Source organism: Sesamum indicum, linkage group LG8, assembly GCF_000512975.1.
Source record: "Sesamum indicum cultivar Zhongzhi No. 13 linkage group LG8, S_indicum_v1.0, whole genome shotgun sequence".
NCBI classification, from domain to species: domain Eukaryota; kingdom Viridiplantae; phylum Streptophyta; class Magnoliopsida; order Lamiales; family Pedaliaceae; genus Sesamum; species Sesamum indicum.
Window position 1 is genome coordinate 9,525,794 of NC_026152.1, and position 18,448 is coordinate 9,544,241.

Here is an 18,448-nt window from a genome sequence, read left to right on the forward strand (position 1 = left end):
TGAGAATCAACAGAGTTACACCCTGCAGAAGGAAAAGGTAGAGACAAAAAGTTGAATCCATGAGATATCAAGAGGGCCAACACAAAAGCACCACCAAGAAATTACAGATAAATGAGGTTATGGTTAGATGATAAAGCACTACCCCATTATTCTAGCAATGGCAACACTGATACAGCAAAGTTTATTCTTTTTTGACTTTATAGTAAAGTTGTCAACTGTTAGCTATATAGCACTGGATAAAGCATAAATGTCACATCACATATGTTAGGATTAATGTAATCAGCTTTTAATGATGAATAAGTCTAGTGTTTAGAAGACCATGAACTCTTGTAATTCTTTTATGATAGTTTACAAATGTAAAGGCTTTTTTAGATGAGACTTCATGAAGCCAGACAGCAAACAACTAAAATATCATGCAAAGGCTGAGTTGCTGGCCATTTGGGTGACATTGGTGAAGGAGGCAGTGAAGTGAAGGCCAAGCTGAGTTACTAATGAGACAATACAGCAGCAATGCCTGAAGATTAGGTGGAATACAAGTCTGAATCAATGGACAGTTCCTCCTACCATAAAAGGACTATAGCTATAAGTAAGGACAGAAAGACAGTAAAAAGGGCCAACAAGGACTTAAAGGACATATCATAACGGACAAAGCTTAACAACGGGCAAATTTTTCATAACACCTTAAAAAAGGGGATTCAGAGGATCAGAGAAATATTTTTCGTGACACCTTAAATATTTTTCGTAACACCATAACACAATTTAGAGCAATCTTTTAAGATGTAAAGTGAGAGGTAAAGGGCATTTTGTAAAAGTCACAAAAGAGAAGTTGAGTGAATTCCCAACAATGGAGTAGTTTAACTTAAAAGAAAGAGTTGAGTTAGATGTAGAGTTCAGTGATCTAAGGATTTTTAATCTTTCATCAGTATCTAGCTAATCTTCATATAGCTTAGCTGTGGTCAGATCAAGCTCTGTGTACACCAACTTTCAGAAACCAACTCCTGTGTGCACAAGGGAGTTAGAGATCATTGTGGATCACCTAACATAAAGAGTTGGGATTTATGGATTCCTCAATTAATCTGGACGATGTGAATGTTTAGAAGAATTACTCCTTCAAACTACCAAAATAAATTGTTGATTACTTTTCTCATAACTAACTGCTGCATAGTTGTTCAAAGATCATAATTCCAAAAGTTTTCAGGTAAACGGCCCAGTTGCTTTAAGTGTTTCAAAGTAGCATTCCTGTGCAAACTGAGCTTTAAGCTTAGGACAGCGCAGTTATGCACCAACTGTGCGAGCTAAGTGACAAGGCATGGAGATAAAGGGGAAATATCTAGATCAATAGTGGTGAAAGACTATTTCTTTTATGGGAGTAAAATAGGCTCAAAATACTTTACCCCCAATAGAAAAGCTTCAATCCGAGAGAGGAGCAAAAATGTGTGAACAAAAAATAATCCAAACTTCCAACTCATGATGCTATGAACAAGTTAATATCTAGAAACTTATATTGATAGATAAAATTTACCAATCCAAGACCTCAGAGAATTACCACATGCAAATTAAATTATTTGGATTTGTTTGGTTTCATTTTTGGGGGATCCCCGAGACGGGCCAAAACAAACCCAATGTTTGCGTGCTTGTTTTTACACCTTTTCTGTGTGAATTTTTTGTTTTGGACTTTCTATATATAAGAGATATTAACACACATATACATATAAATGTAATGTAAAAGAGACTTGACAATGAACAGTGATTTTTGTCTCCAAAAAACACAACATTAAACATACAGCACCTATATATATACAAATATATATAAATATATATAAAAAAGATATTATTGGACAATGATTTAACAATGAAATGAACAGTAACTTTTGTCTCCAAAAATACAACATCAAACATACAACACTTGTCATAAATTATTTTAAATCATCTCTAGAAACAAATCCAAACATACACACTATCTCCAAAGCATACTCATTTATCTTTGTTTTTTTCTATCTATCTCCACAAAACAAAACAAAACACTAAAAAATGAAACCAAACATAATGTTTACTTTTAGAACTTACCTCAAAAATGAGACTCTCTGGACCAGTCAAGTATGGCAGCTGTCCTAGAAAGTAGTACTCCCTATCACTGCAATGCTCAGAACACCATAGAGGTTTCTGAGAATCCAAACGAGTCATTTGTATGTCAGGGGAAAAATTTTAAGCCAAAATATGAAGGTATATAGATAAGAACTAAATGGCTATACCGACCTCAAAGAAATTCAGAAGGATTAAAGCAAAGTAGTTGAGGGACCAAAGGATATCAAATTGTATAAATCTTAAGTACGACTTTAAGGAGCTTCCAAAGCTTGACTGGTCCAGAATTTCCTCAGGTACGCCAATTCCATCTTCAGCCTGCAATGGCAGCAAACATTTGAAATTATCATAGAAAGATACACCAACAATCATAGGTGTCCCAGGAAATGATTCAACAAGATAAAACTTCCAATAAATTGGACTGCTTACTCCTCACTATCTGACTTAACACTTAGGTAACAATGTGTTAATGATCCATGCTCAACTATGCAATATCCTTGTTACTTCAGTGAATCCAGTCCATCCCATAGTCGACAAGACAAGACTCAAACGAATAGACTGTGAAACAAGGTCTGGTTTTGTTTCCAAAACAAACAAAAACAGGGTTTAAACCACTTATATGTCATCCATGTTGAAATACAACGATCTTGTGGATCTACTAAGAACTTTTGCTCTCCTGACTCTCCTAACTAAAAGTAGAATATTGCATTGCCTAGATAATTTCAATTATGACTTTGATCCACTACATAGAAGCTCCAGTGAAGCTGATCAATCTGATAAAACCATGTACTTGCATCAGTGGGATAAAGAGTAGACCTAACAATAGGGTCATGCAAGATGAGATACCACAAGTACTTGCACTTTAACATTTTCATTGTTGCTATTACTTTAAATATAAGCCCCATGAACAGGGAAGATACATAGGATGAAGAAAGGAAACATTGGAGGGAATCTACGAGGTATGATACACAGGTAAGGCATGGGAATTTTGGATAAAAACTTACTTCAACTAGAAAATAGTGGAACCTTCCTCTGAGAGGGAGTAGCTACTCCACTAAATTTACCATGAGAGCTAACACAAGAGAGAGACAGAGAGAGATGCTAGAATACGAATTGAAATCCTCCAAACTTGAGAAATATAGAAAACCTTGACCTCACATGTGACAAGCCAAACATATCCAACTGAAACCCACAGTTCTTTTTTGTATGTGTTTTCAGGAGGAGCCAAGACACAGGGGAGGAAGCACATCTGAGTCACTGGAGTGCTCACAAGAATTGCTTCCCATGATTCATTGGATAAAAAGATTAAGTTTCGGATATTTAGGAAAAGCAAAAAGGAGTCGACAGTGTATTGTGTGAAGTCCTTGTTAGGAAATTGTTTGACAAATCGTAGAATATGTGCAAAAAAAATTAAACAAACAACACAAAGATTTATGTCGTTCAGAGAGAATACTCCCACATCCATCGGAAATATCTATTTTACTAGGACATATTTATGTGTTACAAATAGAAAGGCCACACATCAACTATTTATACTTAGGTATTGGTAAAACATCATAAAGTATTACGATGTAAATCTTGGGTTAGGCACTTAGGCTCCATACATCAACAGTCCTACATTAATAGGGTAACCTTTATAGTGTGGAACAAAGGACTGCATCCAACTAGAGAATACAAAAGGAAAAAAAAAGGATTAAGGAGTTGATGTTTCTTCATCTCACATCATATAGGACATCTATGGAGGTCAACAGAACTTCACTTTACCGATATCCATCTCAACTACTATAGTGTCAAAAGAGGCTTATTGACCTACTCAGTCCTTTATGGAGTGCTGCATTACATATTGACATACTGTGCCCGATGGAGAAAATTCAAGTTTGATAACCCAAGATTGGATGTACTTGGATTTGCATAACAACAGATAAACTTCTAATATCAGAAGCCCTGGATGCAGAATTATGTCACAGTAAGTTAGTCTTTATCACCTCCAGTCCAAATTCTTTGTAGATTGGTTGAGTCTCCATATCCTAAGTAATATTAGATACAATTATTAATTACACATCCAGGTTTAATCACCTCATCCAATTCTTTGCTATCTCTAAACCACTTCCAAGCAGCAATAAGTTGTCACCATTGCTACAGTCATGATAGAAGCAGACATCTTCTGAATTCATTTGACTTCCTTAATCAACGTTTTAGTGCGAACTCCCGTCCCTGAGAGGGTCCTAGCAAGAGACAATCCAAGTTTCACATAGATCTCCTTTAATCCTATGGAACTTCCACTAAAACAGATAACATTGAGAAAGTACACGTGGCATCGTCATATAAAACTAGCCAGAAAAATTTAGCGACTATCTGCTTATAGAGAAGGCAATTGGCAAAAAAAGGGGAAAAATAGGGTTCTTTTTTTATCAAAACAAGATAAAGGGACGGAGAAGAGGGAAGGAAAAGGCAATTAGATGGAAAACATTTGGTAATTTACTACAGAATTTGACCTCTTAAGTCTTATAATGATAGATTACAAATAAAATTTTCAGAATCTTAAAATTTGCGGCAAATAAGCTTCAGTTTCACTTTCCAATGTTGGATTCCTCCACACCCCATATCACATATCCAACCAGTTCTTAAACTTCAGAAGTCAAATATCCCCTTATGATTACATCAAGTTTCTATCTCCGGGGGAAACGTTTTTGACATCCATAAACTAAGAAGCCAGAGTTAAAAAATGAGGTCAGGGACACATTTTATTTCAATAAACGAGCTTGTCCAACACATGAATTTCGTAGCAGTACTCTTAATTGCACAAAAGTCATCCCAGATGTACTCTTACTAGCGTAAAAGTCATGAACGTCTCTTACAGTAATAGAATAAAGAACCAATCGCTTTTACAAATTTCTTAACCGCTCATATTTCTCCACAAGGACAAGAATACAATGTCTCAGACTAACCGGCAGCCTTACGTGAATCATGCCTAAACAAACTTCTACTTTCAAGAGTTTGGATGATCTTTCCATTACCAATTACGAACAATACACTAACACGTTAATATCCACAACATCACATTGGTTATAATCTGGACAAGAAGATTCCCTCAGTCTTTAATATCAAAATTCAAGTCAAAAAGAAATTAAAGAAAGTTAACGTACGAGATCAACCAAAGCAGCAGCCCTTTGATAGGTTGATCCATATGCAATAGCATCTGATCTTCGGTGGAATCCATGCTGACGATTTCTTCTTGGGCTGCCGCTGCCGCCAGCTTCTCCAGCATCGCTACCCAGCAAAGCAACATCCATCTTCCCACTCTACACTCTGGATTCAGATGTGGGTTTGACTCAATAAAGTTCCTTTGCCTTTGTTAGTACATTGATCAAGCACGTGGCGTGCACAGCAAGTGGGATTGCTCTGATCCGTTATTCAGTCCCAAACCTAACTAATCTATACTATTTTAAATATTAAATTTAATTATTTTATTTATTTATCTAACTCTCCACCCTCCGACTATTCTTTGATAGTCACTTTTTTCTAAAATTTTCATGCATATTTTTTATACATTTAATAAAAAAATTATTTTAAATAATATTATAAAATTTGCACACATACAGAATGTGCCACAAAGCACTAGTATCTATACTATAAAACGTGAAAGATCATTTATTATATGCATGCAGAAACAACGTGCCACAATGACTAGTATAAGCGAAGGCCTTTTTTCTTTCACAAATGACAGTTATGACACTGCAACACCAATTTTATTGTTATGCCAATAATACTACTAAGTTTATTTATTTATTTATTTTTATCATTTGTTACTTTCATCCTTTCTTCTTTCTTTTATTTATTTATTGTTTTTGAAAATGTGATGTGTTGGTTCATATATATCTTTTTTTATTCATAGTATATTTTAAAATATACAATATTATTTACTATATGCACACAAAAACAACGTGACAACTAATTTATAGACTAAAATGCATAAAAAAAATCCTGTATTTTAAAAAGTCCGCTAAGAACCCCCCTCTGTTTTAAAAATAGACAAAAAAAACCCCTTTTTATTTTCTTAAACGTAGCCCAATCGCCCATCTCCATTAAATCTAACTAACAATGTTATTTTTTTCATAAAATAACTGTTACACCCTTACTTAATATATATTAATTATAATAATGTTGGATCAATATCAATCAGAACCGTTAAATTTAATCCATTAATCTTAATAATTGTAATTTAAGTTTATAAAAAAATTAAAAGTTCAGATTTCATTGATAAAAAATATTATTTAAAAATAAAATTAAAATTAAAACCCACCCCCACCCCCACCCCGCTTCCCCTCTCCAATAAAAAATAATTAAAAAAAATATAGTCAAACATAGAAGGAGTGCGTATAATACATTTTCAGTTAATTATTAATAAAAGGGATGTTCTTTATTGAACTTACAAAATACAAAAGAAATTTTTAAGCCTATTTTAAAAATACATAAAAAAATTTACTTTTTTCAACAAAATACAGAGAATAAAATGCATTGTAGCCCTAATTTATATTATGAGGAAAGGGAAAGGTGGTTGTTGGTTATGAGTAGATGTGCTTGCAATTAAAAATCAGTTAAGACATAAACGTGCTAAGTCCACGTAGAAAGAGAAGGGCGCTGGAATTCTGTCGGCATTGATTGGTGGGGTTCATGCGCTCCACAAAAATCTAGACCTATAGATTGCCGACAAAATTAGGACCAAATATAAAGGCAATTACAATTCTTCCATACCTGATTTGAATTAATTATATATAAATTTTTTAAAATTTAAAACATTATATTTAGTATTTTTAATATTTACTTCTATTTAATAAATAAGTATTTTCATTAGTTAAAATTCATTAAATTTGATGATATTAACAAAAAAATTGAATGAAAATTGATATTTACTATCGATTGACTTATTACTGATTTATTGTAGATTAAATAATATTTTTCTAATTAAACTATCTTTATAATAGTAAAGATATATACCTCATCACATACATTAAAGTATAAAGACATATAATAGTAATTTGATCATAGAAAGATTTACTTGACTTGCAATAATCAGTAATAAATCAATCGCAGGTAAATACAGATTTTTTTTTATTTTTTTGTTAATATAAGTAAATTTGAGAAATTTTGACTAACAAATGAACTTGTTTGTTAGATAGAAGCAAACTTTAGGGGTGCTAGATATAATTTTTTAAATCACAGAGGGTCTACATATAATTACACTAAACCTCAAAAAATGGGAGTGTAGTTGAAGCTCATTATAATATTTGAAAGCAAATTGTATTAATTAAGAAATTATATAGGACGTAATGAAAATTTTTAAGAAGATTTAAAAATAATAATAAATAAATATATATATATATAAGGGTGGAAGTGGCATGGGAGCCACTTTCCTACCACATTTTATATATAGGGTAAATTACAACGACCTCCCCCAAGGTTTAGGATGATTACGAATATCCCCTCGTTATTTGAAAATTTCAAATACCCCCTAATGTTTGATGACTTTATGTAATCTTTGGATGGAGGTATGAAATTATCAATTTTGCCATTTATTGTATTTTTTATTTTTTTTAAAGATTAAAAACTTATAATAAATTGAAAGGGATGGATGAAAATATTTTAAAAATTATCCATTTAGTCCACAAAAAAATAAATAAAATTATAATTTTTAATCCACAAGAGCATTTTGGTCAGTTCACCATAAAAATGAATGAAAACCTAACAGATCGGGCTAATTGTTATATGACCGTTAAAATAAGGGAATATTGGTAATTCTCTGCAGTTCTCCTAGTCTAGGCGTATCTTCCACTCTCTGCACATTTCCTCTCGATGTCCCTTCCATATTTTTAGATGGAGATCCTTAGATTTCCCAAAGATAGAGCCAATTAATCTAGATTGAAGTATGCGACCATGTTGAACGACCTCTCACGTTGCTACGTAATCTCCCTAAATCCGTGATCGGTTCTGAGGATTGAAACACGTACATTAGGATCATCGGGTTCGTCCCCGACTAAGACCCTCCGATGCTCAAGTTAGTTCGGGTCAAGATAGAAATATGCGATTAGAAGGTAAACAGTCAAAATCAATTAATGCCAGTTACCTCAAGCAAAGTACATTTGAGTATTTATAGGGCCCAATTTGACACTATAGATCAAACCACGTGTCGCAATTTGCGCGTCTCCTAGTTCTAGTCAAACGATGCATAATTCTCCTTGGCTTATACGGTCGGACTACGGGTCAAAGTGCGAGGTGGGTCTCAACAACCCGACTCGCGACCTTACACGTGAATCCTACTGCAATTCCATTTTATCCTTCATGAAGGAGTTTTTTCATCTTTTTAGCTGTTGACCCCCATCACATATGAAAGTATATAGATATGTATTTGTAAACTATAAGTATATATAATTTTCTAAATTAAATATTATATATTTACATGCATCAAGAAATGTATTTAAAATTAAACAAAGATTTCGTGGATATGCACAATATAGATCCATGAATTTAGAAAGCCTTGTCATAAAACAAAGTTTTAAGTTCAATGTTTTTAAAACAATGCATTCTATGAAAGTAAAAGAATACCAAAATTAAAGGTTGACATACTAACAATATTAATTTATGCCGTCACCCTTAATTAAGATTTATTATAGGATAAATTATATTTTGTCATTCGAATTATACTCGTTTTTACACTTTGGTATCTAAACTTTTTTTTGTATCAACTTACCATCTCAACTTTGCAAAATTTGCACTTTGTCATATATGACCGTCGTTTTGTTAATTTTTCTGCAAGAAAAATATTACATGTTATGCATATATGAAAAATATCACATCACACTCTTAAATATCACATGTCCACAACATGTGACGTTTTTTTCGATAAAAATACTTGGTAAAAGAAGTTATAAATGGCAAACTATAAAATTTCGTAAAGTTGAGATAATAAGCTGACACAAAAAAAAAAAAAATAAATACCAATGTGTAAAAACGATTATAATTTGGATAGCAAAATGTAGTTAACGCTTAATTATATTATAAGAATAATTTATCTAACAAAAAGATAAAAAGACAGCATTGACACCTATTCAAGTTAAACAGACTGAAAAAAAAAACAATATAAAAGGAAAAAAAAATAACCCTAATAGAAGCCTACGAAAAATGTAAAAATAAAGCTGAATTTTTTTTATATACATACTAAAACAAAATAAAAAATTGCAAAAAAATAAACAAAAAAAAAAGTCATTCTATTTAACAAAACTAACATTGTTACATTTGCTTATACATATTAAAACCAAATCAAAATTCAATTTTTATTTTTATAACATTTCAATATCTCATTTTTAATTACCAACCGTACTGAATGCAAAAGCATTATTTTATACGTTTTTATATCTCTTAAACATCTTTATATTTTTGTTATTTTACTCATCAAAAATTAAAATAAAAAAAATAAAACTATATTTATGTTTTTTTTTTATCTAATTCTTTATTCATTTAGCAGAAGATCTAATCCATTAATATATCAAATTAAAATGCCAAAAGAAAACATCATTAATTACCAAAAACGAACTAATAAATCAATCTGGCACGTACTGAACTTTAGACTCATCGAAAGTTTAAGTTCCTTTTGGTTCGATTCTCCGAGATGAACATTAGAAGAAAGACTTCACTCAACCTGCCGACCGATTGGTGGAATTACTAACCTTAGTGATCTGAAAGCACAGACCTGATGAGCAAAGACCATAACAAATCAGAAGGATTCAAAATTTCGAACTCAACCAGTTACAAGGACAATTACATAATCTGGTACAGTGTGAGTAAGCTGGTATACTATTTCACCTCACAATAGGCACAACATAGAACGTAATCTTACAACAACCTTGCTAATTAATCACAAACGAAAGAATCTCTTATCTAACTAGTAATGTACGCATCGACTATGAGAAGAATTGACTAATTACAAACAGTAACAAAAATATGAAACGACCAGCACAACAGACGCTAACTCAAAATCTTTGGCTCGTCAAAATACAAATAACAGGAAAATGATGCTACATACGGATTAGAGCCTCGCACTCTGCAGACATGTCCATTCTGCAACGCGACCGTAAACCTGCAGATGCAAATTGGATCTCTTAGCATAAAAATGACTTGATGGAATCTATTCATGAGGTCTATATCAAAACATTCAGAAGAAAAACAAAGACAGATGTATAAATAACAATAATTTGATTGAAGAATTATAGCAAAGAACTATTAGCACTTCAAGTCACCTGTCATCACTTGAAATAAATTGCAAATTTTGAGCCCTGTTGCCAGCCTTGCATCATAGAGATCAACAGGATATCTAGAATAGAATGCAACTGTATGCCAATGGCATTACAACACCCTATTGTCAGTCATGCAACTACCCTCACTTAGGTGTGAACAGTTTTAATTCTTAAAAGCAGATACTATTCATTATCATGCCAGATGATTTTCATATTTAATTAAACTTAGCTTCAGAGAAGATTCAGATGCTTGATCACTCGAAGATGCAGAATAAAGTTAGCATCTCTCACTATTTTGTAATTACAATAGATTAAGGAGCTCAAAATTTCCCCACATTGCAGATACAATCACTTACTTGCTCAAGGCCTCCTAAACAATACTCAGAAACAATATGTTAGGTGACAAGCTAATGAGAGCTCATCCAACTTAAGTCCTGTTCACTTCGTGAAATGTTTGCCATGTCCTCGCTATTTTCACAATAAAGTTATGTGAAATTCACCAGATCAGTGGACTGTAGCAGCAAATCTATCATGTCATAAACAGTAATCTGTATTCCTAGTTACAACCAAATCAAGAGTTTTAAAACATCAAAAAAACTCCTATTGACCTTGAGGCTAACACCAACAAAGAATGTTACTACCTAATGTGAACGTCAAATTTCAGGAGCACACTACCTTCATTCTTCAATTTGTTCCAGAAGAGCCATCGACAAAAATAATACAGCTAACAAGGTATATCAGAGATTTGAGGGTTCAACTTTAAGGTCCTTAATATGTAAGCCTAATGCTGATATAAGAAAGGCAAACAGTGTCCAATGAATTATTTTTCTGGGGACTGTTTGATCCTTAATATGTTTTTCATTAGGCACTACGTTCAGTGATTAACACCTCTCTAAACCTGCATCCAGTGGTTGAGCTTTTATTTGGGCCCTTATTCTGCTATCAGTATAGAAATTCTTCTTTGTTTACATGCTACCCTTGCTGAACATCACCACAGGTAGACCAAACTGGGGGAATACTGTCAATTTGATTTTCTCCTGTTTCTTCTTTCTTCCACCTCCCAATCAGATCTAACTGGCTGGCACCCCCAGATTGGCTGCTCTATTACTTATTTATCCCAACTAAGACATACTATCAGAAAAGCACAATTTCGCAAAAGTACTGGAGATGTAAACATCGGCCAAATTCTGGAAACTTCATCTAAATGAACTTCCATCCTTTTCTTTATATCTCTATATGTCTTTGGAAATTCATATACTCTTCATTGGTGATATCCACAGTATCATCCGAGTAGGGTCATAATAAGTTCAAGGCTTAAACTGCAGATATTACAGCAATCAACCAAGTGAGACTAAAAAGAAATGAAAAAACATTTCCAGCACACCAGACAAAAGGAAATGGAAGCATTAAGTGAAATAACTGAGAAGTGGTATTCATGTTGGCAGAATATGTATAAGTTTCCAACATAAACAGAAATTATCACCGGGTACAAAGGAAATGCTACAATCAGGTTGGAAATATTAGATAATGGGTTACCTTATCTTACATAGCAGCCTTAGGTTTTTTTCCAACCACAATTTGGGATATGTGTAGGCCCCTACTAAATGCTTCATTGAAGAGAATCCTGGTCTGCATGTTTTGGAACCCAGGTAGCCATGATAGAAGGGCCAGAGGGGCCATGACAATGACTCCAAACATTATGTCATATAGGCGAGCTACAGAAACAACAGTCTCCCAAAGCATTGTTTTCTGCAAAATGGGTCGAAGGACCTGTGCAATAGATATACATCCCCACCCAGTAGGAATAAAAGCCAATAAGCTAGTGAAGAGATCCATAAATCTGAACTGGGTAAACTCAAGCAAGGCAACTATCACAACTGTTGCCAAGATAATAACAAGGAACTGAACCAAACGATAGTAGATGTGGTCTTTTGCAGCATATTTGTCCCGGGCATATGCGATTACTGTGTAAAGTCCAAGAGCCACCACCACATAGATCCATGAAAGCAAGTAAACGACAATGCTCTTGCTTCCAGCAGCAATGCCTAATTGATACACAATTCCATACTGAAAAAAGAAGAAACGAAGGTCCAAAATGATTTCCAGTATCTTTCCCCAAAAACCAGTTGTCCTTAAATGATCTTGCTCTTCATACCACCACTTTTCCCAGCTCTGTTCAGATTTTGCAAACACGCCACCCCTGTACCATATCCAGTTCATGAAATCATCAAAGTCATACACAGTTTTTAACCAATCAAAGCCTGAGGGGTTAAAAATGAAGGGCCCCAATATCCAGGACACTACTAAAAACCAACTGGAAATAGTCAATGCTATGTACACCAAAGTTCCCTTAGCCACAGGACTGTAGGAAGCATATACAGTGAGTATCAGTCCAAGTTCAATAGCTTTCACAAAGTGACTACGAGCATATAATCTATAATTCTCAGCAAAACTCTTGTGCTGCACCACAAAACCACGGCCAGTTGCACGATATTTCGCACCACCATGCAGAATAGTTCTGCCAAAGTAATGACCACGGGTCCCCATAGAGAATGTATAAAATACAGAAGAAAGTTGGAGCTGCATCGTTATAAAGTCCCAGATAGCATTCAGAAAGCCATGCTCGAGCGAGTTTTCCACAATCATTGGCAAGGCAGTAAAAAGACCAAGTTGGATGATGAGCTGCTGGTTCAAGATTGTACCAAGCGCTCTATTATTGTTGGCATCTGCCAAAGCAGCACCTTCCACGCCGCTCAGTGCCAGATAAAGCCGGCCCCACAAAAATGCATAAACAGTCAGGTTAATCATCATGGTATTGAAGAAAAATCCCACAGTAGTGTGAAAGAATGAGAGCATTCGGAAGAAGTCCAACCTATGACCCAACCTGTAAACATCTCGGCTCAGTATTTGCTCACCATTCCCACTGGCAACCTTGGCTTCAAACATAGAGATCTGATTCAGCCCAACATCCCTTCCCTTTCCAACTTGGATGTATTCATGGTGGGTAACATTCCCGCCTCTCAATGTGCAATTAAATCCAGCAAAAATATCCTCACTAATATTGATAACTCTGGAAGCCTTGCTTAGACCCCCACGAGTCATAAACCAAAACCTGTCAAACACATCTGGGTGCCCATAATGCATCCGGACTTTCAAAGGATTAGCCAAAACACGCTGCCCCAAGGTTACAAAACTTGTTTCCTGTGCAGACATGAACCAAGCAAGTGACGACACGGAGCCAGTAAAAATATGCTCCCGAACTCCCAGGATGGTAGGTTTTCTGATCCCATAGTAGCGCTTGAATTCCTCCAGAAGGTTCCGCATCTTTAGAGCCTCCTCAAAATAGTTATCCTGGTTCATGTCAATTGTCTGAACTGCATCTCCCCTAGTGAAGATAATGGCATGATTCTGATTCTCTGGTTTCCCCTCCCCAAGCTTGAGTGGACCAGGCAACTTGACCCGATATATCTCGACTTCTCTCTGCAACTTCTGATCATATTTCACCAGGACAGAGTAATACTCTTTCTCATCCCTTCCCGACGACACCTCATCAACATAAGCAACCCGAAGTGCTTCGTTATTTTTCATCAGATAAAGTATCTCCTCCGCGTGGGGATCCTTTTTGGCCTTCTGTGAACCATAAATCTGGCATGCAACCACATAAGTGAACTTCATCAAAGCTGTCCCACGCTCATGACCTTTAAAATAAACACTGACGGAACTATCTGCTCTGCTCAAAGTTCTTGATGAGGGTGATCTCTCTGAACTCAAATCATCCATACCATCGTCATGCGTCAAGGAACCCAGTTGCTGAGATCCTTCCCTCATGTCCATCTCAGAAGCAGAATCCAGAAAAGCCAACAGCTCAAGAGCACGATAGTAGTACATCATTCCCCTCACAGTCCGGGAAAGTGTCTGGCCTCTGTATGATGCCCACGATCGAAGATCTCTTAGCCTAGTTGTCCAAAGTTCTTTCTCACTGGTCATCCCTTCTCGGCGCATCCTCTCCAAGAAGTTCCTCCAGTCACTGGCATAGATAGTTTGCAAGTAGTAGAGGGTCGAAATTCCATCTTCATTCTCAGTTCGAAGTTGTTCCTTGCTGTACAGCACCTCTTCACTGTAGTATGGGGTCAAAACACTGAAAGCCATCATTTTCTCAACTTGGGGAGCGTGAGGCATGTTCATGAACAAGGAGTTACTGAAGAAGGCAATTCGACGCCTTGCCTCAAGATTTTCTGGAACTTTCTGCATGGAATCCCGAGATGTGAGAATGGTATGCAACCGACGGACCCTACGATAGAAAGTCTCATTACTTGCACTGGGCAACTGGACAGCATTCTGAAAAAGCAAAACTTCACCAGAAGCTGTGCTTTGAGGAGCCAGGCCATCCTCCTTTAGCTGTTCGTTGTTTCTCTTCTCTTTCAGGAAATCTCTAATAGCAACCTCGTAGAGGGCCTGAAGAGCATTTACCACCTTATCAGCATCTTTATCAGGCTTGAGGACAAGACATAGAAGATCCACCAACTTTGCATGGATTTTGGGGAGTGCTCTGGTGTCGTAGTTCTTCGTGAATTTTTCCAGCTGAACCCATTGCTCAATTTCTTGGAAAAAAGTTCTGATTATGGAGCGCTCCTCAGAATCATACTTGACGATTGCAAGTAAAAAGTGCTTTAAACTATCATATGCTTCAATGACCGCACAGCGCCTGTATTCGGTCTTGCAGATCTTATACCAAAGCCACCTGTCAGGAGCATCTACCAACTCTTGTGCCTGGCTTAGAGCAAGCAGTAACTCATTACAGAGGAGCAAGCAAGGCCACTGGATCACCCGAATTTCCCAATTACTTCTGGGGTCTTTCCGGTCATTTTGAGGCAGCTCCAAAAGCTCAACCTCACGATCACTGATAATGTCTTCCTCCCTAAATGTTTTGATTATCTCATTCCATATCAAGGCAAATTTGTAGGCCTCTACCTGGTTGGATTCAAGTTTCTTGAAGGGACGGCCCAGCCCGTACCTCAGTTTCAACCGGTGAATTGCATCCTTGAACTTGCTCTTAAATGTCCCCCTAGCATTCAGTAGCTGCTCCTCAGGCATAAGATTAAACTGAATAGCACTAGCAAAGAATTGGAATCTCAACCTCAACTGTTGCATGTTCCGAATCTCACCCAAGTGGTCGAACAACCCAACTGCCGCCCCAACAAATGAGGAATAAATTGAGTACCAAATCTGGATATCCATTAAGTAAATCAAAACAACCGGGAGCCACAACAGCCCAATGGCAACACGGTTACTGGCATTAAAGACCTCATACCACTCATAGTTAACATTTTCGAGATCTAGCAAGGTCTTTGTCGGTGCAATCATGGGCTTAATCTGCATGAAGTAGCTAAAAGAGAATTTCGTCGCAAGCACTGCGACCCAGAAAAGGGTATACTTAATATTGTCAATAAGTCCTTCTCTAAGTCCCCGACCCACAAAAATACTGCTCTGAAACCACCATGACAACAAATAAAATACTTTCCAATTTTTGTTCTCCACAAAATTCCTAATCCATGGCAGAAGAAATAGAGCCAAAGCTAACAGCTCTGGTGCAAGAAAAGCCACCACGACCTGAAGAAAATTGACCACTCTGTTGTTTGCAGCATTCGACCACCCACGATCACTATTCCTCTGCTTCCATATCCTTGAATAAAACACCCCAAACACCAGAATCCACCCTGCTGCAACCACAGCTTTCAAGACCATCCTCACTCCCAGAGACTTGGTCTCCCTCGAAACCAAACTATACTGCATTGCAATGTCCAACAAAGACTGAAAGAACCTCAGTCCAGCCCATGTGAAGAACACGGTCAAGCACCTCACCTGAACATCCCTACTCCGCAGTGCCTTCCATGGAGCCTCGGGGCCCTCCCAACCCACAATGATCGCTGCCTGAAGAAACAGAATCAACATAATCCACAACTTATCAAAGCTCCTAAACAAATTCCAAAATGACCTCTGCTCAACAAACCCTGTTTTTCCGACCTTCTTCCCCTTATGGCCCGTCACAAAAAAATTACTCCCAACATCAATCGGCCATTTCATCTTCTCAAAACACCTCTTACTCCAAAAGTACTCATTTATATCATCGTAATTCCGCCACGCAGCATGTGGGGCAGTCCCATTCTTACTATTGTCCACCTCTTCCTTAATAGTATCATAAATTGGCTTCACAATTTTATCTAGAAAAGCATTTTCACCAGATATAGACGGCACAAAAGGGCTTCCCGTGTTCTCATCAATATAATCCTCCAATATCTTATTCAATTCCATTGCCATATTATGGAATATATAACAAATGCATTCCGGAACGAAACGCAAATTTGCAGACTCACCCCAAACAAGCAAATAAAGCGAGACGTACAAGAGCTCGCGCCGGTGATCGGAGGACGAGTGGCGGGACCGCGAATCCGAAAGCCAAATATTAGACCTGATGTTAAGGTATGAGCACCAATTGGAGTAATTTTTCAAGAGATGGCGGCGGAAGCGGCGCAGGACGGAAGGGTCGAGCGTATCGATGTTGTCAGGAGGAGGGGAGAGGCGCATCTGAGCATTGGCGAGATGGAGCACGAGGTGCTCCCTCTGGTTTCTAACGTTGGACTCCTGAAACCCGAAGAAGAGGGCAAGCCAGTCAAGGAGGTCATAGTGGGGCTTCCAAGTTGAGAAGGGGGGCCGGCGGAGGTCACCGACGGCCCGTAACGCAGCAGCAGCGGCGCGGACCTCGGGAAAACGGAGGGCGGGGTGGTCGGCAAGAAGGTTGTGGATTGGGATGATATTGTACACTTCTTCGTCCTGCGGTCGCGGGGGGCGTTGATTCATTGTCGCATCCGCAGAGATCTGAGGATTTGGGAAGCGATGTGGGGTTTGCTGAAGCTCTCAGGTCCTCCCTCCGACGGAGAACGGGAGTGGGGGGAGGTGGGATGGAAGGGTGGAAGTGCAATGTGAAGCGGGTGGGTTTTAGTTCAACTCGTTTCTTGTGAGCAGATTTGTAACAGAAAGTCATCAACTTTTCAAATGGCAATGGCGGATGGGAATTTACGCAGTTTAAGGGAGGCAGGCGACATATGGATTCCGACGGTCTCGTTGTTGTACCCCCTGCTACCATTGTTGTACATTCACCAATTTTAAACTTTCTTAAACGGGACAAAGGATAGAAGGTTTGAAATTTCTCAAAAACATCCCAATATTGCAAATTTATCATCATCATAAGTTTTTCCAAAAATAAAAAATAAAAAATCCTTCAAACTAATTATAGAATTATTCTTACTAAATTTCATTTCTTTTTTTATCTGAATCCATCAACTATTATCAATCGACATAACTCGAATTACAATTATTCTTTTCAAATATAAATATCTAACAAAAACAATTACACCAATCATACCCTAATTAACAATATCAGATAAATCCTCTCAAAAAAAAAGAAAAAAATAATATCAGATAAATGAAATCTAAACAACACCTACTTATGCAATAGAACAACATCCCACAAATGTACGGAGGTCAAACTAGATCATGGGCATCAACTTCGGCCATTGAGCTAAGCCTCATTTACAAATTTCAACATTTTATTTTTTTAATATTTATAAAGTATATGATAAATCATTAATATCTTTAAAATAAATTTAACCAAAAACCTTAATAATATCTTTTTTTTTTAGATATCTTAGGGTTCATTTATTAGCATAGGGATATTATTTGACATAGTCAAAAACTTATTATTATTGCAAATGGGATCATAAAAGTCTTTATTAATTTACCATATTGCATATGTATATATATATATATAGAGAGAGAGAGAGAGAGAGTTCCCATTTCTAGAAAATAAATAATATTTATTTAAAATCATGTCTTTAAAAATTCAAAAATATTATTTTGTTTATTTCAACTAGTATTTATATTTTTTTTAAGTGAGAACGAAGAATTGTCATTATTTTTTTGAATAAGTAGATTACGATTTCAATATCAAGTATCTGTATTTAACAACAACTGACAATTGTTATTGGATACTGATTAATATCGAATGACTACACCTA

General features: G+C 36.3%; 2 protein-coding genes across 2 annotated transcripts in view; both read right to left on the minus strand.

The window, feature by feature from the left end:
* The window catches only part of LOC105168116 (two pore calcium channel protein 1A), a gene marked incomplete in the record, with an annotated part of 29,347 nt that extends 23,825 nt beyond the window's left edge, over nucleotides 1-5,522 (minus strand). The window contains 3 exon segments of the mRNA XM_011088063.2: nucleotides 2,068-2,163; nucleotides 2,257-2,400; nucleotides 5,229-5,522. Of these exon segments, the coding sequence (XP_011086365.1) occupies nucleotides 2,068-2,163; nucleotides 2,257-2,400; nucleotides 5,229-5,375 (387 nt within the window).
* On the minus strand, nucleotides 9,847-17,535 carry LOC105168117 (callose synthase 12). Its single transcript, XM_011088064.2, has 2 exons — nucleotides 11,910-17,535; nucleotides 9,847-10,216 (listed from the first exon to the last, which is right to left on the minus strand). The coding sequence occupies exon 1, from the start codon at nucleotides 17,229-17,231 to the stop codon at nucleotides 11,916-11,918; it is 5,316 nt and encodes a 1,771-aa protein (XP_011086366.1). The 5' UTR covers nucleotides 17,232-17,535; the 3' UTR covers nucleotides 9,847-10,216; nucleotides 11,910-11,915.

What these genes read in the sequence shown, in the direction of transcription:
- LOC105168117 (XM_011088064.2), bottom strand. Translation starts at nt 17,231, where the DNA reads ATGAATCAACGCCCCCCGCGACCGCAGGACGAAGAAGTGTACAATATC.